Raw genomic sequence first — 22741 nt, forward strand, 5'->3', positions numbered from 1 at the left:
TTAAGGCTTGGTAGGTTTTGTTTTTTAGAAGTTTGTTCATTTCATCTAGCTTTTCTCATTTTTTGATAGTTGTTCATAGTGTTCTCTTATAATCCTTTTAATTTCTGTAGGATTGGTAGTAATATTCTCAGGTTCATTTCTAATGTTAGTAATTTGAATCTTCTCTTTTTCTTATTACATCTAGCGAAAGGTTTATGTCAATTTTGTTGATCTTTTGGAGAACCATTTTTTGGTTTCATTGATTTTTCTTCCCTCGTTCCCTTGTCTCTGCTCTAATCTTCATTATTTCCCTCCTTCTAGCTTTAGAGTTAGTTTTTTAAAAAATTTTTTATTGTTATGTTAATCACCATACATTACATCATTAGTTTTTGATGTAGGTGTTCCATGATTCATTGTTTGTTTATAACACCCAGTGCTCCACGCAGAATGCGCCCTCTTTAATACCCATCACCAGGCTAACCCATCCCCCCACCCTCCTCCCCTCTAGAACCTCAGTTTGTTTTCAGAGTCCATCGGTCTCTCATGGTTTGTCTCCCCCTCCGACTTACTCCCCTTTATTCTTCCCCTCCTGCTATCTTCTTCTCTAGTTCTTAAGTTGTAAAGTTTAGGTTGTTGATTTGAGATCTGGTCTTTTTTAGTGTAAACATTTATAGCTATAAATTCCCCTCCCCTCCCCTCCCCCCCCCCCCCCCGCACCATTTGTGTTTGTCTTGTAAATTTTGATATGTTGTCGTTTTCATTCATCTGTGATTTCATCTTTGATCCATCAGTTGCTTAAAAGTATGTTAATTTGTACTAAATTGTCAATTTTCCAGTTTTCTTTTAAGTGTACTGATTTGTAAGTTTATTCTGTTGTGAGATTTTTAATGTATTGAGATTTTAATTTGTGGCCTAACATATGGTCTGTCCCATATGTGCCTGAGAATATGTGTGTTGTTGAGTAAAGTGGTTCTGTATATGTCTGTTAGATACAGTATATAGTTGGTTTAAGGGGCACCTGGGTGGCTCAGTCATTAAGCGTCTGCCTTGGCTCAGGTCATGATCCCAGGGTCCTGGGAACGAGCCCCGCATCGGGCTCCCTGCTCAGCGGGAAGCCTGCTTCTCCCTCTCCCATTCCCCCTGCTTGTGTTCCCTCTCTCACTGTCTCTCTCTTGTCAAATTAATAAATAAAATCTTAAAAAAAGATATAGTTGGTTTATTGTGTTAAGTCCTCTGTTTCCTCCTCCTCTTTTTTTTTTTTTTTTTAAAGATTTTATTTATTTGACAGAGATAGAGACAGCGAGAGAGGAAATACAAGCAGGGGGAGTGGGAGAGAGAGAAGCAGGCTTCCCGCTGAGCAGGGAGCCCAATGCGGGGCTCTATCCAGGACCCTGGATCATGATCTGAGCCGAAGGCAGACACTTAATGACTGGGCCACCCAGGTGCCCCTGTTTCCTTACTTTTGTTTGGTGGTTCTCTCCATTATTGTGAGCTGGGTATTGAAGCCCTCCCCTATTTTTGTAGAACTACTTTTCCCTTTAATTCCATCAGTTTTTGCTTCATATATTTTGATGGTCTATTATTAGGTGCCTAAATGTTTCTGATTGTTGTATTTTCTTTTTTGAAACTTTTGTTAGTATATGATGTCCTTCTTTATCTTTTTTTTTTTTTTAAAGATTTTATTTATTTATTTGACAGAGATAGAGAGAGAGCACAAGCAGGCAGAGAGGCAGGCAGAGGGAGAGGGAGAAGCAGGCTCTCCACCGAGCAGGGAGCCCGATGCGGGACTCGATCTTGGGACTCCAGGATCATGACCTAAGCCGAAGGCAGTCGCTTAAACCAACTGAGCCACCCGTCACCCTCTGTTTTTTTTTTTTTTAAAGATATTTATTCATGAGAGACACAGAGAGAGAGAGAGGCAGAGGGAGAAGAAAGCTCCCTGTGGAGCAAGGAGCCTGATGCGGGACTGGATCCCAGGACCACAGGATCACAACCTGAGCTGAAGGCAGATGCTCAACCAACTGAGTCACCCAGGGCGTGCCATCCTTCTTTATCTCTTAAAATCTTTTTTTTGATGTAAAATCTGTTCTGTCTAATATCAGTACAGGCCATTCCTGAACTCTTTTGGTTACTATTTGCATGAGTATCTTTTCCCATCCTTTCACTTTCAGCCTGTTTATACTATTTTTCCATATGCCCAATAGCTTTTTTGTCCCTTCCTGCATTCCTGTGTTTGTTGATTAACAAACAAACAAACAAAAAACCACGCAGTGTTTTGTAGGGGCATTGTTTAAATTCCTTAATGTCCTTTTTTGTATATTCTATAGCTATTTTGTGTGTGTGTGTGTGTGTGTGTGTGTGTGTGTGTGTGTGAGTGGTTTCATGGGGTTACCTTAACATTTTATAGTTACAGTAACTTCAAGAATGGGCAAAATCTGCTCTTTTACAGCTCTGTTCCCACTTATTTTTATTGTTGTCACAGAATTATATCTTTATATGTTGTTTGTCCCCAAACATAAGTAATAATTCTTTTAAATGCAATCAGTCTCATAAATTATGTAGAAAACAAGATTGGAGTTACAAAGGTACAGTAGTACTAGCTGTTACACTAATAATAGTTTTTTCCTTTAAATGTCTTAGTTTCTTGGGGCACGTGGGTGGCTCAGTTGGTTGGGCATCTGGCTTTTGATTTTGGCTCAGGTCATGATCCTTGGGGTCCTGGGATTGAGCCCCGCATTGGGCTCCATGCTCACTGGGGAGTTTGCTTGGGGCTTCTCTCCCTCTCCTTTTGTTCTTCCCGCTCGTGAGCACGCACATGCTCTCTCTCTCTAAAATAAATCAATCTTAAGAAAAAAAAATGGATTAGTCTCTTAATCACATAGAAAATGAATACAGTTATAAACCATTGTTACAGCTTTTATAATTATTTATTTATAATTCTTTATTTCTCTGGTTTCAGGGTATTGTCTAGTTCCTTTTCATTTCACCTTGTAGAATTCCCTTGAGCATTTCTTGCAGGGCAGGTCTAGTGGTCACAAACCACTTCAGCTTTTGTTTATCTGTAAATGTCTTGATTTCTCCCTCACTTTTGAAGGGTAGTTTTGCTTGATTTAGGATTCTTGCTTTACAGTTTTTAGGAGATGGTAATTAAGAGGACATGACCAGTGGTTGACCTGTAAGCCGAACCCGGGCATTTGGAGGTTTCTCACCTCCTGTCCTGTCCTTAAAGTCTTCATGGTTTCTGGAATACCTTTGAGGGTCTCTTCATTTTACTACCTTTTTTTCTTTGTCTTTGGTTTGCATAAGGTCTTATCTTGTCCAAGTGTGCTTATTTTTTCTTCTGCAATTCTGTTGAGCCCATCTAATGACTTTTAAGTTTGTTATTCTACTTTTAATGCCATAATTTCTGTTGGATTCTTTTTTCTAATTTGTCTCTATTGATACTTTCTATCTGATGTGACATTGTCGTTAAGTTTTTATTTACTTAAGTAATCTCTATGCCCGGTGTTGGGCTCAAACTCACGATCCCTGAGATCAAGAATCACATGCTCCTCCAACTGAGCTCCCTGATGTGACATTATCGTGAGCCATAGTTTCCTTTAGTTGTGTGAACATGTTTATAATAGCTACATTATAGTATTTATCTGATAAATCCTGGACATCTAGTCTCTCTCACAGATACTTTCTCTAGCCTGTTTTTTCCCCCCACGTAGTGATGAAAACTTTTTCCCTTTGATGAGAACTTTGAAGATTTATTCTTTTACCTTTTCCTTGTGTTGAAAACTTTGAAGATTTACCCTTTTAGCAACTTTAAAAGGTACGATACAGTTTTATTAACTCTAGTCACCATCTGTACATTATATCCCCAGGACTTATTTTACAAGTGCAAGTCTGCACCTTTTGACCACCTTTGTTACCCATTTTTTTTTTTTCTCTTTTCTTTCTTCCCAGTGTATGGATATACTTTCCTGTTTCTTTGCATGCCTCCTAACTTTTTATTGGATACTGGTCCTTTTAGATAATGTAGCAACTCTAGGCACAGGTACTGGGCCGCCTCCTCCAGTGTTTGTTATTTGCTTGTTAACTTGCATAGTGACTGATTGGATTGTTTTAGTTGAGTCTTTTCCCCCATTAGTGTTCAGCTTCTGATACTGTTTCTCAGGGAGGTGTAATTTTGGATATGCTCCCAGTTACCCAGGATGATAATGGTTTAGATTGGGCTCTCTTTTTTTGTTTCCCTGAGACCACACTCAGCTGTTAAAAACTTCATTAATTGCCAGCTGATTGCCCTCATGATTTTAAGAATGCCCTGGACTGTAATCGTTCTGCAGACTAATCCCATCAAATTCTAGCTCCTTGAAGGAATGGTTTCTGAGTTTGGTGTTTCATTTTTGTTAGACACTAGGAGAACTATCAGTTCTCTTATTCTCTGGTACTCTTGCAAACTAACCTGCCTAGAGTTTAACCTGTATCTTTAAAAAAATTTTTTTTTTTTTGGAGGCAGGGACAGGCAGAGGGAGAGGAGAGAGAATCTTAAGCAGGCTCCATGCCCAGTGCAGAGTCTGAGGTGGGTGGGCTTCAATCTCACAATCCTGAGATCATTACCTGAGCTGAAATCAAGAGTCCGATGCTTAGGACACCTGGGTGGTGCTCAGTCAGTTAAGAATCTGCCTTCATCTCAGGTCATGATCCCAGGGTCCTGAGATCGAGTCCCACGTTGGACTCCTTGCTCAGCAAGTGGGAGCCTGCTTCTCCCACTGCCTGCTGCTCCCCCTGCTTGTGCGCCCCGCCCCCCCCAACAAAGAAATAAAATCTTTAAAAAAAAAAAAGTCTATGCTTAACTGACTGAGCCATCCAGGTACCCCTAGTTTAGTCTATATCTTGAATCTGCTGCCAGTACTTCCGCTGTTCTTAGAATGCCTTTAGACTTCTTCACCCTGTGTTGCAAATAAAGGTTAAGCCTTTTGGGAAGAGATTAGACCTCCCTGCTTACCCCCTTCCTGCTTCTTCCCCCCAGGCAAAATCTCTGAACCAGGGCTCTAGGGATATGGGGATGGGGACAATGACAAGTTCTCTCTGAGTAATAGCCACACTCTAAGAGATAAGTGCTTGGTGGGCCAGTGGGCATTGGTCTTGGTCCTCTCAGCTTGCTTCTCCTGGTGTAGGAACCTCCACCTCATGAGCTGGGTCAAGAATGATCAGTGCCCTGGTATTCTCAGCATAACATGGTCAAGTTGCAGTTGCCTCAATTCCACAAGTAGGGCTGGCTGGTAGGAGGAAGAGAGCCCCTACTGTAAACTGTTTATCTGGGATTAGACTTGGCAATAGTTACCCAAGGCAGAATGAGAAATACTGATGTCCTCCTGTTCCTCCCGATTGCATCTGGGTGCTGGAGGCCAAGGGGTCCTGTGTTTTTGACTGCAAAAGTCTGGAGTAGATTCTCTGCTCCTCTGAGTTGGGATGGGAGGAAGAGAGACATCATGGTTCAGATACCATAGACTTTTTGCTTTTCTTACTGAATTTTCATAGTAATCTTGAATGTTTCTTTATTTGCTGTTTACTTTTAGGACTGTTTCCAGAGGCTTTTAATGTTTTGTTTTGGTTTTTATCATTTTCATTGGGGAGCAGATCAGCAGAGCTCCTCACACTGTCATGCCAGAAGTCATTCTCCTGTTCATTAGTGTTTTATTTTAAACCATTCTGAATAGGTTTGTGATGATAGCTCATTTTGGTTTTAATTTGCATTTCTGTGATGGCTAATGACATTGAACATCTTTTCTTGTGATTATTTGCCATTTGTACATCCTCTTTGGGGAAACACCTGTTCCTGTCATTTGTCCATTTTCTAGTTTGGAGTATTTTTTTTTTTGTACTGTTGAATTTTTGAGTTCTTTACATAGTTTAGATACTAGTTGTTGGATATGTGATTTACAAATATTTTCTCTCAGTCTACAACTTGGTCTTTTTAACTTCTTAGTAGAGTGCTTCACAGAAAAGTTAATTTGATGAAGTCCAATTTTTCATTTTTTTCCTATTATGGATCTTTTGGTGTCCAAGTCTCAATACTCTGTGCATAGCTCTAGATTATGAAGGTTTTCTCTTGTGTTTTTTATACAAGTTTGCATTTTACATTTAAGTCCATTATCCATTTTTGAGTTAACTTTTGTTTAAACATGTAAGGTTTAGGGTTTGAAGTCCTCTCTTTTAGTGGGGGGGGCTATCACCTTTGTGATTCACCATTAAATTGCTTATGCCGGGGGATGCCTGGGTTGCTTAGTCAGTTAAGCGCCTGCGTTCGGCTCAGGTCATGATCCCAGGGCCCTGAGATCGAGTCCTGCATTGAGCTCCTTGCTCTGTGTGGAGTCTGCTTCTCCCTCTGCCTGCTGCTCCCCTTGCTTGTGTGTGCTCATGCGTGCTCTCTCTCTCTCTCTCTCTCTCTGACAAATAAATATAATATTTATAAAGAAATAAATTGGCTTTTGCATATCTTTAAAATAAGAGTTTGGCATATTTGTGTGTGTACATTTTGGATCTCTGATTTGTTCCATCAGTCTGTGTTGTCTTTTCCTCTGCCATTACACACTTGACTGCTGTAGCTGTATAATAGGACTTTACATTAGATAGAGGGATTTTTGGTAGATTGTTTTGGTAGGCCTTGTGCCTTCCATATAAATTTTAGAGTAAGCTTGCCATTTTATTTTGTTTCTATGCTAAGATCTTGATAGGAATTGCATTTAAACCTGTAGAAAATTTGGGGAGAATTGACATCTTTATTGAGTCTTCCAGTACATGAATATGGTATGTTGCTGTTTTTGTTCATCAGCATTTTGTAATTTTTGGCAAACAGATCCTGTGCATACTTTGTTAAGTGTATACTTAAGTATTTAATTTTCTTGGGAGTAATTTTAAACAGTATTTTTCTAAGTTTCACTTTCTACATGTTTATTTTTAGTATATAAAAAGTGATATTTGAGTGTCGATATTCTGTCAACATTGCTGAACTCATTTATTAGTCCCAGTTTTTGTAGATCTTCATTAGCATTTTAAGGTTTGCTTTGAAGCATTTTATCCTTTTTTCCCCTATTGTGATATATTAGTTTATTCCATAGTAACTAAATATTATGGGCTTTTAGGATGCAGGCTGTTAATATCCATATGTCAATTTTATACCCAGTCATTTGATAATTTTTTATTATAATTTTTCCCAGTTGATTCTGTTGGGTTTTTAGCTAAAGTATCATATAATCTGTAAGTAGTTATAGTTTTCAACCCTCATTTTCACCTCTTATTTTAATTGTCTAAAACCTCCAAGACAAGAGTTCAATAATGGTGATTAAGGACATCTTTACCTTAATTGTAATTTTACCTTAGACTTTTAGTATCAATGCTTTTGATTTCAAAGCATTGCATCCAGGAGCAATTCATTTTATCATTAGGTAGAATGCAAATAAACTAAAATGTATAGTACATTACAGTGTTGAGTGTTTAGGATTGAGATGTTTTATTAAGTCTTCAGGAACCGGAGGGCTGACAAATGCTTTTTCCTTCGATAATTTTATTGTTGAAACTAAAATAATGTGGTAGGCCTTCTTGCTTTTTATTGTTGAAACTAAAATAATGTGGTAGGCCTTCTTGCTTTGTATGTATAAATTAGTGAATAGAACTAAATTTTTTGATTGAAAATTTTACAGTGCCTTATTTTGTTCATTTATTTTACTTGTAAATTTAGAAAACATTGTTGATAGGAATGTATATTGATCTCTCAGGCCTTTCCTGGAAATTGATTTTCTTCTTTTTATTTTAAGATGAATCCTTTACAAATTCTTTGGGAAAACTTATTTCTTGTTATTTGCTTTCTTTTTCTTAGTTGCGGATTACAAAACAATTCTAACTAATAGAATATTCCATTAACATTCTCATAAATGAGCAACACTCCTCCATATATAGCTCTGGCTTATGAGAAGTTTGGTGTGGTCATTTGGCTGCTTTGCAGAAAGCTTTATTTTACTTGCTACAATTTGAGAATAAAGATTCTGATTCTGTAGTTTACTTGCCACGTAAGCCAAGTGCCTTTAGGGTTCAAATTTTTATCTTTTCTTCCCCAGTCTTAATCATTGGGTAGTAGAAAGAACATGAACATCATGAGGCCAGAAAGACCTGGGTGTAAATTCCAGCTGCTCCTCTTTATTTGTATTGACTAATGGTCTTGAATAAATTAATCTCCCAAGTTTCAGTTTCCACATCTATAAAATGGGGGATAAAACACCTCAGGGGGGTGGCTATATGTTAGTATTATGTGAGATACCACATGTAAATTCTCTGGTACAGAATTTAGCTTTGTGGAATCGTTGATCCACAATAAATGTTAGCTTCCTTTTCCCTGAAACAAAATGAAATAATGGGTGTGAAATAGTTTTCTGAGCTGCACATAAATAAGTGTAAGTCATTAGCATTGCTTTCTCTTTTAGAATTGGGCATTAATAGCATGGTTTATAATCTCAGTATTATTAATATGCTTGCTGAGGCCCTTAAGTGATAGGCACATGCTAAGGTTTGGTGATCCTTAAAGATTTGTGTTTGTTCTTGCTCCAGAAACTTTGAAAGCCCTTAGAGAAATCCTGCAGCAAACTCACATGATTGTATGAAACAGTTGGCTGATTTTTAGTCTTAATTCGAATTCTCGGGCAGATTCTTAGTCTTAGTACCCATATATATGTGAAAACCACATACCCATTTTACCTTCTTTTTATGCTATCCAGGCCCTCCCACTTTGCCGTACTCCTCCTTTCCTCTAGGAAGAACTTTGAATCTCACGGGATTTTATGAGCATAACACATACCCTGGCTTCTTCTGTTTCTGTTTCTAGTTGGATTGGCTGTGATAATGACCTTATTAGTAGATGTAACTACATGTCTAAATTAAGCTTTTGTACTGTGAGTTTAGGACATGAAATAATTGAACTCCGAGGACTAGAGAGTGATGATTTCTGAAAGTTTTTACCACTCAAGAACATTTAAATGTTATCTGTCAAATATTCATTAAATATTTATGTGCATAGCACTTTCTAGGAACTCAAGGGATGTAAAAGAAGTATGCTCTAGTCCTGAGTTTCTTGCCTTCCAGGTTAGTCTAGTTAGAATTCAAAACAACTCAAATATTGAAATGTCAGACGTTTAAGGAACTTAAATGCAAAACATTACCAATGATATGTGCTATGAAAGTCAGAGACTTTGTCCTATTTATTTCCATACAAAATATTATGAATTTTGGTTTCCTCACCTGAAAAGCAGATACACAAATATACCCTTTGAGGTCATTGTGATGTTTAAATGAGACTGGATATATAAGACCCAGTTATTATACATAAAATCCACATATTCTTTCTGCAGTTTGGTCTGGTTTTAATGAAAAAGTGATGTATTGTAAAATGGTATATTTGAAGTAAGTAAGTAAGAATTGCATGTTGTAAAATGATATATTGTAAAAAAAAAATGCAGGCAGAACAAAATGAAAAGTTTTCTCACTTGAGACCTTAGATTCTTCCCTATGTACTTCAGTACCAAGAGTACAGTTTTTAATATTTTCTAGTAATTATTCTGTGTGTATACAATTATACTTTTATAACTTCTGGGAACATATACATGTCTTGTATTCTGATTTTTTAAAAAAAATTGATTTTGACCATCTTTCCTGTTAGCAAATACAGATATTTTATACATTGTTTTGTTCTTTTTTTTTTTTTAAGATTTTATTTATTTATTTGACAGAGAGACACACTGAGAGAGGGAACACAAACTGGGGAGTGGGAGAGGGAGAAGCAGGCTTCCCCCTGAGCAGGGAGCCTGATGCGGGGTCAATCCCAGGACCCTGGGATCATGACCTGAGCTAAAGGCAGATGCTTAACGACTGAGCCGCCCAGGCGCCCCTCTTTTTTTTTTTTTTTTTTAAAGATTTTATTATTTATTTGAGAGAGAGTGCATGTGTGCACAGGCGCACACATGAACTGGGGAATGGACAAAGGGAGAGGGAGTAGCAGGCTCCCCACTGAGCAGGGAGTCCCAGGACTCTGGGATCATGACTTGAGCTGAAGGCAGCCACTCAACGCACTGAGCCATCCAGGCGCCCTATTTTATTATTTTTAATGATTGCTGGGTATTCTATTGTTTGAGCGTATAATAATACAACCTTTGTCTTCCCTCAGCACTCATTTAATGTGTTTATTTAAAATATGTTAATTCACAACTTTCCTCTCCTTAGGGTCAACTCACTATCCAGAAAGTCCATCCTCCCCAGAAGGGACAGAAAGGAAGACCTCTTTGTAAGAAAGGCTTGGGTATCCCATGAACCAGACAGCAGAAAACCGATTGGGGTGCAGCAGGACTCCAGAGCCAGATATAAGGCTCAGAAAAGGGCACCAGCTGGATGGTACAAGGAGAGGTGATAATGACAGCCACCAAGGAAATTTGGAACCTGTTTTAGGGGCATCTGTTCTTTCTTCCCACCATAAAAAAGTAAGTTAAAGGGGAAGGATGGTAAGTAAAACAATGTTTATGGGAATGTGGTTGGAGGGAAGATATTTAGAGAAAAAAAAAAAGTATGGGGATGTTGCTGGAGAGAGGATGGGTTTTGAAAAGGAATATTGAGCACATTTGTAAGTTTTTGTTCAGGACAAATAAAGTCTCATTTTTAAATTAGCTAGGTGTTATTTGATTTTATAGTTAATCCTTTTCTGCTGACCCTGAAATCATACTTAATCTGCTTTATCTTGTTTGAGAAAGGAAATGGATTTTTTTTTTAAGACTTTATTTATGGGCGCCTGGGTGGCTCAGTTGGTTAAGCAACTGCCTTCAGCTCAGGTCATGATCCTGGAGTCCCGGGATCGAGTCCTGCATCGGGCTCCCTGCTCAGCAGGGAGTCTGCTTCTCCCTCTGACCCTCTTCCCTCTCATGCTTTCTATCTCTCATTCTCTCTCTCTCTCAAATAAATAAATAAAATCTTTAAAAAAAAAAAAAAGACTTTATTTATTTATTTGACAGAGAGCACAGCAGGGGGAGTGGCAGGCTCCCTGCAGAGCAGGGGGAGCCTGATGTGGGACTCGATCCCAGGACCCTGGGATCATGACCTGAGCCAAAGGCAGTCACTTAACCAACTGAGGCCACCCAGGCGCCCGAGAAAGGAAATGGATTTTTGTAGTTACTATTTAATCTTTATAATTCAACCATGTTTTAGTTATGACATATTATCATTTATATTTTCGGAGAAATTCTAACTCTGTGCTAGAACTACTCCAAATATGGTTTATCTCTAGTGTCTACCTTGGGAGTCACTAGAATTCTGGGAACAGAAGGCAGATTTTCATCTTTCCTTTTACTTCCTAGAGAAAAGAGCAGCTTTTAAATTATTTAAGCAACTATGCCTAGAGAGCAAAGGTATAAGTATCTATGAACAGCATCAGAAAGTCATTGTTTTATACATTTTGTTATGTGCTTTGTATCCTTGGAATTCTGTAGCATGTGTTCACTGTTGTGACTCTAGTACAATGTTTCTCAAACTGTAGGTTGTTTCCATTAGTGGTTTGTAAAATTGATTTTGGTACTACAAGTAGTGTTTAAAAAATTAAATAGCAAGAGAACAGTGAGGTGCATGTATGTAGTAATATACATTTAAATTATTTGTTGAAATTGTTTAGTTTTATATAAATGAATAATATATACATTTCTTAATGTGGGTTGTAGTTAAGACATTTTGAAAGCCTCTACTCCAAACTGTATCTTTACCATCCTAAGAGATATGTTTATTGTGTGGGTAATAGTGGTGTTGGTTTGAACTCCAGAGGGTTTTCTTGTCTTTTCAGACCTATTACAAGAATTTCATCAGAGCACTGTAGCAATATAGGTACAATATAGGAAATTGAAGGTAGTTCTTCTATTCTTAAGCCAACTTTATCTTCTTGGCTAGATCGTGCTATAGTGAAAGATTTGCATGCATGCGTGTGTAGGTGCCCACACATACAGAGGACAGGTCAGTAGGATTAAAAAAGCACCTATTTGCCTATAGTAAGTATAATATTATTTGGTCTTTAAACCAGCATTATTACTGTTTAGAGAGAAGTTTAACAGATATCTGGGGTAAGAACTTCCGTCTACAGTTAAGACCTTGCTTTCTTGCTGCCATTTTATAGTAATGTGTACTAGTAGCTAAGACTTTCCTATCTAAGCTCAGCAAGCTCTTTCTCTCATTTGCTACTAAGGCCTAAATAGTTGTTATTTTACTTGGATGAGTGACTGGAGGTGTTTTGTTTTATTTTCCTTTTTATTACTGTAAACACAACATGAATTATTGCTAACTATATGTCCATTAGAGCTCTAGAACTTTTACAGCTTGCATGACTGAAAACCTCCCGTTTTCTCTGCCCCTGCTAGCCCTTGGCAGCTGCCATTGTGCTTTCTGCTTTTATGAGTCTGACTGCTTTAGATATCTCATGTAGGTGGAATCATGCAGTATCTCTCCTTCTATTACTGGCTTATTTCACTTAGCATAATATTCTCAAGGTTTGCACATGTTGTAGCATATATCAAGACTTCTTTTTTAAGGCTAAATACTATTCCATTATGGGTATATACCGCCTTGTCTTAGCCATTTATCCACTGATGAACGTTTAGGTTGTTTGTACCTCTTGGCCATTATGAATACTGTCAATACTGTTCTCAGTTTTTTTTTTTTTTGTATATACCCAGAAGTAGGATTACTGGATCATATGACAGTTCTATTTTTAGTTTTTTTGAGGAACCTCCATACTGTTTTCCATAGGAGCTGCATCGTTTTACATTCCCATCAATAGTGCACAAGGGTTCTCATTTTCTCCACATCCTCGCCAACACATACTGTTTTCTTTTTTGATAATGGCTATCCTAACAGATGTGATGTGGTACCTCACTGTAGTTTTGCTTTGCATTTTTTGGATGATTAGTGATGTTGAGCATTCTTTTCCTCTACTTGTATACTTGGAGAAATGTCTGTTCACATCTTTTGCCCATTTTTTAAATCCATTTATAAACCAATTGAGTTGTTTTTTCTTCTTTTTTTCTGTTGAGTTTTAGGAGTTCCTTTTATATTTTGGATATTAACTCATCAGATATATGGTTTGCAAATATTTTCTCCTACTCCATAGGTTACCTTTTCATTCTGTTGATTGTTTTCTTTGCTATGCAGGAGCTATTTAGGTGACATAGTCTCACTTGTCTAATTTGCTTTTATTATTTGTGCTTTTGATGTCATATCCAAGAAATCACTACCAAAACCAGTGTTGTAAAACTTAACTTTTCCTCTGTATTTTCTTCTAGGAGATTTATAGTTTTAGGTTTTTACATTTAGGTTTTTTTGAGTTAAGTCATTTTGAATTGATTTTTGTGTATTATGTAAGGGTCCATTTTTACTCTTTTGCGCGTGGGTATCCAGTTTTCTAGTACCATTTATTGGAGAGACTCTGTAGTCTCTTTCCCATTATATAAGTCTTGCTCTTCTTGCCGAAGATCACTTGACTATATATGCTGAGTTTATTTCTGGGCTCATGATTCTGTTCCATTGGTCTGTATGTCTTCCTGCCAGTACCATACAATTTTGGTTACTGTCCTTTTGTAATATGTTTTGAAGGAAGTGGGATATTTCCAGCATTGTTGTTCTTTCTCTAGACTATTTTGACTAGGGGAGCCTGGGTGACTCAATCGGTGACCTTTGGCTCAGGTCATGATCTCAGGGTCCTGGGATCGAGCCCCATGTCGGGCTCCCTGCTCAGTGGGGATTCTGCTTCTCCCTCTCCCTCTGCCCCTCCCATCCCCCACTTGTGCTCTCTCTCAAATAAATAAAATCTTAAAAAAACATACTGTTTTGACTATTCGAGGCCCTTTGTCATCCATATGAATTTAGGGATTTTTTTTTTTAAATGATTGAGGTTATCTTAAAGAAAATGGAGATGTAGTAAACAGAATTGGAAGAGAGTTGACTAAGTTATTGAACACACGGTCAGGAGACCCATCATCTACCCTTGTTAAATATAAAAAGTTAACTTAATTATCCTTGATTTGTATTTGTCATAGATGATACCTGTGTTCCTTTCCAGTTATGATAGGACTCTACATTTTTAAAAAAGATTTTATTTATTTGAGTGAGAGAGTGCACGCACATGCATGTACAGAGGGACAGTAAGAGGGAGAAGCAGACTCCCTGCTGAGCAAGGAGCCCAATGCAGGGCTTGATCCCAGGACCCTGTGATCATGACCTGAGCCAAAGGCAGACGCTTAACTGACTGAGCCACCTAGCTACCCCAGGATCCTACATTTTTATCAATTTTCTGATACTAAGAAATGTTCAAGGGTTTCCAGAATGTACACATTGAACTATTTTTTTTTTTTTAAGATTTTGTTTTTAAGTAATCTCTACACCCAATGTGGGGCTTGAACTCACAACCCCAAGATCAAGAGTTGCATGCTTTACTGACTGAGCCAGCCAGGTGCCTCACATTGAATTATTCTGAAATATACTAATATCCTATTTAAAGAACTGAACTGATGGTGATTATTAGTACCGCTGGCAGTTTCTAGAAGTGATTGTGTAACTGAATGCTTAGTAATGATTGATGGAAAATTGGGGAAGAGGAAAGGAGGAAGTGTGTACAGGGCATTTTAATTAATAGTAGTGTGTGCAAGGTCCTGAATCTGAAAAGAACTTGGCATATTTAAGTGTGGTCAGTGGGTAGGGGGAGGATAGTAAGAAATGAGGAAAAAAAATTTAGGTAAGAACCTTTGTAGACCATGGTATGGAGAAAGTATATTGGAGGTTATTGGAAAGTTTTAGCAAAGGACTGATAAGATTTTATTTGCATTCTAGAAAGATCACTTTGGGCTCTTATGTGAAGACAGCAGATTTTGGGGGCTGTTGGTCGGGAGAGAAACTTGGAGATGAGTCAGAAGGCTGCTACAGAAATTCATGAGAGTTGCTTATTCTGGGTTGATGGTGATAGTTGAGTTGGCAAGAAGTGGATACATTTGAGCTGTGCTTTGGAGGTAGAGTTGACAGAATTTGCTGGTAGATTGGATATGATGGGTTAAGGGAGAAGGGAAGGAAATGACAATGAGTCTGAGGTATGACGTGAATACTTGGGATTGCTGGGGTATGATTCTGTATTCTGAGATGGGAAAAACTAGACGGTAAGTTTGGAGGTGAAGTTAAGTTTAGGTGGGAGGATCAAGAGCTTGCTTTTGGTTGTGTTAAATATAAAATGCACGTGAGACATCTTAGTGGATGCGTCTAAAAGTTAGTTGGCTAAGAGTGTGGCATTCCTAAGAGTGGCCTGGGCTGGAAAGAAGTAATTTATTTAGGAACTAGCTGCAATGTAGATATGATACTTAAAACCATTCAGTGGTTAAGGTTACTTAAGAGAGGAAGAGAGAAGAGAGGGAAAAGAGAAGGGCCTAGGATCCAGCCTGAAGGACGCCAGCATTCTCAGGGCATTTCAAGGAGAGAGAGTAAGTAGGTAAGGTAGGAGGAAAACCCTGGAAAGTGTTACATCACAAAAACCCGGAAAGTCTTTCAAGAAGGAGGGGAGGGAGCAGTAGCAGTGATTGGTTTGTTTCTAGTGCTGCTAAAGGGATCACGGACAAAAAGGATAGACCAGTGACCATTGGTTCTGGAAACATGGTGTTCCTAGGTGAACTTAACAAGAGCTATTTTGGTGGAGGAGTGGGAATAGAAGCCAGACCTTGGAGTAGATCTAATTGTGAATAGCAGGTGGTAAGTATTCACGGCATGTGTAATAAGCAGTTCTTTCTCTGTCATGTAAAAAAGATGTTTCAAACAAACAAGTGAACTTTTTTTCCAAGTGTGTTTCTCATGCACTGAAATTATTTTAAACTTTCTGGTTTCCCACACAGAATAATAATAAATAATAATAAAATTAGAATTACATAAAACCTTTAATTTTTTGCTTATTCCTTTTATAAATGAGTATATTTTGCCCTCTATGGACAGCAAACGTGTAGATATAAGACCCTTATTTTTTAGGTGTTTTTGGACTATAAAAGAACACTTACTAAGACTGAATTGGAGGACACCAAGGCCTACTATATATATATACATATTTTTTTTTTTTTAAAGATTTTATTTATTTGTTTGACAGAGACACCACGAGAGAGGGAACACAAGCAGGGGGAGGGGGAGAGGGAGAAGCAGGCTTCCTGCTGAGCAGGGAGCCCGATGCAGGGCTCGATCCCAGGACCCTGGGATCATGACCTGAGCCTAAGGCAGACGCTTAATGACTGAGCCACCCAGGCGCCCCGGCCTACTATATTCTTTATTTTTAAAGATTTTATTTATTTGTCAGAGAAAGAGAGCGTGCGCGCATGCATAATAAGGGAGAGTGGCAGGCAGAGGAGAAGCAGGCTCCCTGCTGAGTAAGGAGCCCAATGCAGGACTTGATCCCAGGACCCTGAGATCATGACCTGAGCCAAAGGCAGATGCTTAACCGACTGAGCCACCTAGGCATCCCAGGCCTACTATATTCTAACTCTAGATTTGTGAAGAATCTTTCCTGGATTCTTTGGACCTATACTTGGAATCTGTACTTTGTTTATTTTTGTGGTATTGGAATATCAAAATGTGAATTTGAGAATTGTAACACAACTATCTTCAGTGCAGAAAGATGTTCTGGTAATTTTTTAATCTAAAAATGTTCATAACATGCATATTGAATGTTAAAGAAAAGCAGAAGGTAAGATTGTGTGTGTGTGTGTGTGTGTGTGTGTGTGTGTAGAGAAAGAGAGCAAGAGAGAGAGAACAACTTATAAGGTCATACACACTGAAATTTATAGTTATGTAAATATTTTAATGTTTGTGCACCAAAAAAGTACATCCCTGTGTTAGTCAGCTTTTGCTGCAGGAACTAAATAGTCTAAACGCTCAATGACTTAGAACAATAGAAACATACATGAGGGCTGTGGGTCAAGTGTGACTGCTCTAGGTTGCCATTCTGTTGTGGGTCAGCTCCATGAGTATTCTTACTCTGGGACCCAGGCTGAAGGAGGCTGTCTGGGACATGTTCTTGTGGCAGATTGCAAAAGTCCCAGAGAACAAATCAAATCACACATTTGCCTTCAAAGTTTCTGCCCATATGTGATGTATGTCACATTTGCTTATGTTCCATTGGCCAAAGCAGTTATGTGGCCAGGTCCAAAGATAATGGGATGGGGTTCTATTTCTCTATGGGAAAGGAGTGAGTGAATAATTGAAAACTTTAATATATAATCTGCCACAGTTTGTAAGGAAAAAGCCATTCCCTATCCCAGCATCTTTATGTAGGTTACTGTACTTCATAAAATAAATTTTCAGTGCTAGGGGTGCCTGGATGGCTAAGTTGGTTAAGTGTCCAACTCTTGATTTCGGCTCAGGTCATGATCTCAGGGTCATGGGATCAAGCTCCATATTGGGGCTTGTCCTTCCTCTGCCCCCCCCCCCAATAAATAAATAAAATCTTTAAAAAAAAAAAACACAAATTTTCAGTGCTGCATCAGATGCTGGAGAGAATTTTCTTATACCACAGAATACCGGAATGACATTTGGAAGATGTAGATTCTTCTGTTTATCTGACTCCTGGTTATAACTTTGCAGAACTTTTCAGTGCATCAGTTTCTCTGAGAAAAGAGCAAAAAGAACATTGTGTATGTCTTCTGTATGCATATTATATGAATAATGTGAGAATTTGTGAAAATTCTTCTAGTTTTTAGATTTGATGCTTGCTTTTCTGTTCCGGACTGTTGCCCTGAATTTTAATAATGAGCATTGTGTTAAAACAAAACAAAACAAAACTTAGTAGTGTAAATATCCAGAGGTTACCTAAGATGATGTAAACGAGTATGTGCAGTTGAACTGACTATTCTATGATATGTTGGGTCTCTATGTGTTATAGATGAGAAAACTTAGACAGTGAATGCTTAAGCGACCATTCCAGCCTCCCAGGAATTTCCAGTGTCTGGAGACATTTTTGGTTGTCAAAACTAGGGTAGTTGTGCTACTAGCATCTTGTGGGTAGAGGCCAAGGTTGCTGATAAAGATCCTATAATGCACAGACAGCTCCCATAACAAAGAAGTATCTAGCCAAGTATGTCAGTAAGTACCCAGGTTGAGAAAGCTAATATATGTACTGACTACCTCAGTAGCCCATTGTCACAATAGCATATCTAGAACTATTATGTCTTCTATTAATGGAAGTATTGTAGGAATGTATTTTCTCAGATCCAGGTCTGTCATTTTGCAAATCTCCAAGAGATTTCATCAAATCATAATCTTTATAAATGATTCATTTTAAGTTGTGCTGTGCACAGCCTACAGGGTGGAACATAGTGGCCCTGTTTGCCTGCTCTGGGCCAGGTGCGTTTCTAAGTGCTAGGAGTATGTGATGGGTAAGAGCCACGATTTTTGCCTGCATGGTGCAAGTGCAGAGGTGAAGACACACGATAAAACCCTGAACACATAAATGAATAAACTAATTACAGATGGTGATAATTGCTATGAGGAGAAAAGTATGCTAAAGTAATGAGGTAAGAGAATTTTGAAGACATTTATTTCTTACTGTTTTTTTTTAGAGCAGTTTTTAGGTTCACAGAAAAATTGAGGGGAAAATATAGAGATTTTCTGCATACTCCTTGCCCTCACACATGCATAGTCTCCCCCACTGTGAACGTCCCCGACCAGAGTGCTATCTTTGTTACAATTCATGAGCCTATATGGACACATCGTAATTACCCAAAGTTCATAGTTTACAGTTTACTCATGATGTTGTATATACTATGGGTTTGGACAAATGTATGACATATATCCATCATTATGGTATTATGCAGAGTGCTTTTAGTGCCCTAAAAATCCTCTGTGCTCCGTCAACCCCCCCACCCCCCCAAGTTCTTTAGCTATAGTTAAGAAAAGCATGTTTGAGGTGAGGCCTGAGTGATGAGGAACCAGCAAAGAGCTTAGGGGAAGAGTATTTCCAGGTGGAGGAAGCAAGCTAGTATAGGGGGCCAGAGGTGGAATAAGCTTTTTCCCCTCTGCTGTTTCTGTCTCCTCCTGTCTCTCCTCCCCCCCCCTTTTTTCCCCCTTGAGAACTGAAAGAAGGCCAGTGCAATTAGAGCATGAGGAACAAGAAGAAAGAGTGAAATGAGATGAGGTCAGTAGGCCAGGGAGGGACCAGATCATATAATATGGTGTACAGAAGGAGTTTAGATTTTATTTTAATAAAATCTGCTAAAAAGTGAAGAGCCTTTGGGGTGTTTAAACAGGAGGGCGGGATTGTGATTTTTAAAAGATCACTTTGGATGTGGAGAAGGAACTGTGAGAAGACAGAATGGAAGGACAGGAACCTGTAGAATATTCTACGTGAGAGAAGATGTTGGCTTGAAACAGGGTGGTAGTAGCCGCAGAAATGGAGGGAAGTGGAGGGATTCCCAGTATATCTTGGAGGGCAAGCCAGCAGGACTTCCTGATGGATTCGATGTGGAGAGTGAGGAAAAGAGGGTAATCAAGGGTGATTGCTGGATATTTTAACTGCACAAAAACTGGGATTGGTAAGGTGGGGGAGGCAGGCTTAAAAAGGGGGAATCAAGAGTTTTGTTTTAAAATGTGAGATTTGAGATTCTCTTTAGTCTAATTGAATAGGTATTAACTATTGCTATATGATTTTTAATGTGCCACTGTTTTTTAACTATATTCAAAACTGACACGATTATTGAAGCTAAAGACTTATTAAAGCTAGAAGGAATTTCAGACTAGCCAATTTGAGATTAACAATGGCAACAAAGTTATGTTTATAATATTAGTTAATGAGACAGTAAAGTGTTTTTAGAATTTAGAATTTATCCATCCAGTCCCTTTTGTGTCAGATTCACAGTGTTTCATTTTATACTATGTATTTTTATTTATCATTTTCACTTGATAGAGTGGTATCTTCTAAATACAACGTTTGTGCTCTTTGTTTCACTAACAAATAATTGAGCGAATGTGATTTTTTTCATCCTTATGAATGAACTCATTATATTGCCTTGAAAACCTGTATTTGATTTTCCTTTAATCGTAGAGTTAACTCAGAAGCCAAAATCCTGAACAAAAGAACCATTTCTCTCTTCACATCTGTTTTAACATTTTCTGTGAGGAATCTTGGAGTGAGAGAATGAGATCCTTAGATTGTGGAATGTTAGAGTTGAAAAGACTCTCTGAAACCATCTTGTTTACTTTCCTCAATTACTAAAGAGGAAATTACGTGTTTTTGTTCCTAATGAAAATTTGTCCCTTCTGTATTGTTTCTCTTTGGAGTGGAAGTTCTTTGCTGAAAATGAGAAGGTGGTTTATGGAGAGACCAGTGTCTATGTACTACCTACCTGGGAGGTGGTTTAAGTAAGAAAACTTACTGGATCATAGAAGCAACGAAAACTTTTCTACTGCTCTGGTTTTCCCTTGCCCCTCCTCTTCATCCATGACGTTCTATATTTAATCTGTATACAGTACTGTCCCTTGCTGTTAATTTCAGAGTTGTTAGTATAGAATAATGATAGGAGAGAAAAGAAGGAAGATAGAGTTACAGAAAACTATGTAATTTTGAGACTGAAATTAAAGACAAGATACTAACTTAATATCTTCCAGGGGTGTAATGAGTTCCATACACTGATTTTTTTTTGTTTGTTTTTGGAGGAAGGATTCATTTCTTGAAATTTCCAGTTTTGAAGTGGAAGTATGTGAACTGTTAGCAAATAGAGTGTACCCATCTGAATAATTCTAATAGTGCCTTAAATTTGTACGTAGCACTCTCACAGACGTGATCTCATTTGCCTCTCAAAATTGCAGTCTGAAATAGGAAGACCAGATATCTCTTTTTAAAAGTGGATGAAAGTGAGATTTAGAAAGCTTAGAGTAATGTGCCCAAAGTCACATGGCTAAATGAGAACATGTGCTAGGTCTTCTGACTGCACTTTCTGCTGAACAACGATGCCTTTATGAAAATTGGCAGCAGGCTGGCTTCATGTTCCTCATTTCCAAACTCTGCCTCTGAGTATTTATGTTGAGCCCAGAGGTTAGATTCAACCATTGGTACTTGTTTTTTGACAGAATTTTTGTGCATACCTGATTTTCTTTTAGGCCAGAAGCATTTTAACTTTTCAGTGGATTTTTTGTTTATTTTGAAAAGAAATAAACCTAACGTTATCATGATGTGTTCTTTCACATTTCTAATGATTTTGCATCATTTTCTTTGAGTATTTGTTCCCTCTTTTTATATTTATTAGTTTTTAAAAGGATTTTATTTATTTGAGAGAGAACAAGTGAGCTTGCACGAATTGGAGGGGAGGGGCAGAGGGAGAAGCAGACTCTCCGCTGAGCAGGAAGCCCAGCATGGGACTCGATCCTGGACCCCAGGATCATGACCTGAGCCAAAGGCAGATGCTTAACCGACTCAGCCACCCAGGCACGCCTTTTCCCTCTTTTTAAAATAGAGAACTTAATGTAAATTGCATAGGCTTTTAAAAAAATGTGGTAGTTTCTCTTAGATTCTCTAGCTACATTAAATGCCAGTTGTGCATAAGGATAAAAATGTAATAGGAAAAGCAAGAGAGAGAGGTGTCTTTTTTTTTAAATAAAAAACAAGTTAAATGAAATTCTAAATTTATAAAAATAAGGTTTAAAGGTAGTTGTATCCATTACAGAGTGATACGTCTTTTTGTGCAGGTGTTTATTAGGTTTATTAGCAGATTCCTTTAAATCAGTGGATCTATTTTGGAATGCTTATCTGATCACTTATGGCCCTTTAAGGAAAATAAACACAAATGCCAGGATTTAATCCTAACCTACTAAATCAGAATCTTTGGGTCCTGGATGAATGTATTTTTTAAAATATACACAAGTGACTAAGATGCTCACTGTTGTTTAAAAATTAGTGCCTAGAGTTATAGTTTTTTTTTTTTTTTTTAAAGATTTTATTTATTTGAGAGAGAGATAATGAGAGATAGCACGAGAGGGAAGAGGGCCAGAGGGAGAAGCAGACTCCCTGCTGAGCAGGGAGCCCGATGTGGGACTTGATCCCGGGACTCCAGGATCATGACCTGAGCCGAAGGCAGTCGCTTAACCAACTGAGCCACCCAGGCGCCCTCTTTTTTTTTTTTTTTTTTTAAAGATTTTTATTTTTAGAGAGAGAGCACACAAGAGGGAGGGAGGGAGAAAGGAGAGAGAATCTCAAGCTGATTTCATGCCTAGTACCAGAGTCTGACATGGGGCTCGATCTCACCATCCTGAGATCATCCCCTGAGCCGAAACCAAGAGTTAGATGCTTAAACAGCTGTGCCATCCAGGCGCCCCTATAGTTCTTTTATTTACAATAATGTATTAAAAACTTCTCAGGAGCATGGTTTGCAAAAAGGCAAATCTCTGTGTGTCCTCTGAGGAATATTTGGGAAATCGTTAGATTTTTTGCTGTTTGTTAAAGGAAAATGTCACTATTTTTAAAAATATTGAGATAATTCATATATAAAGTTCACCTGTTTATAAAGTGTTGTACAATTCAAAAGTTTTAGTTGTGCAACCATCACAACACTCTAATTTAGAACATTTTTTTTATTATCTCTAAAAGAAACCTCTTTTACCCATTAGCTATCATTCCTATCCCCACGCTTTAACTCTAGGCAGCTGATTTCCAGTCTCCTTTCTGTCTCTATGGATTTTCCTCTTGTAGATTTTT

At 38.1% G+C, this 22741-nt stretch overlaps 1 protein-coding gene across 1 annotated transcript in view; it reads left to right on the forward strand.

Annotated features, from left to right (window-relative positions):
- Nucleotides 1–22741, forward strand: part of ADIPOR2 (adiponectin receptor 2) — a 99676-nt gene that overhangs the window by 44174 nt on the left and 32761 nt on the right. The window contains 1 exon segment of the mRNA XM_035729124.1: nt 10237–10490. Within this exon segment, the coding sequence (XP_035585017.1) occupies nt 10320–10490 (171 nt within the window). The 5' untranslated portion in view covers nt 10237–10319.

Source organism: Zalophus californianus, chromosome 9, assembly GCF_009762305.2.
Source record: "Zalophus californianus isolate mZalCal1 chromosome 9, mZalCal1.pri.v2, whole genome shotgun sequence".
Taxonomy (NCBI): domain Eukaryota; kingdom Metazoa; phylum Chordata; class Mammalia; order Carnivora; family Otariidae; genus Zalophus; species Zalophus californianus.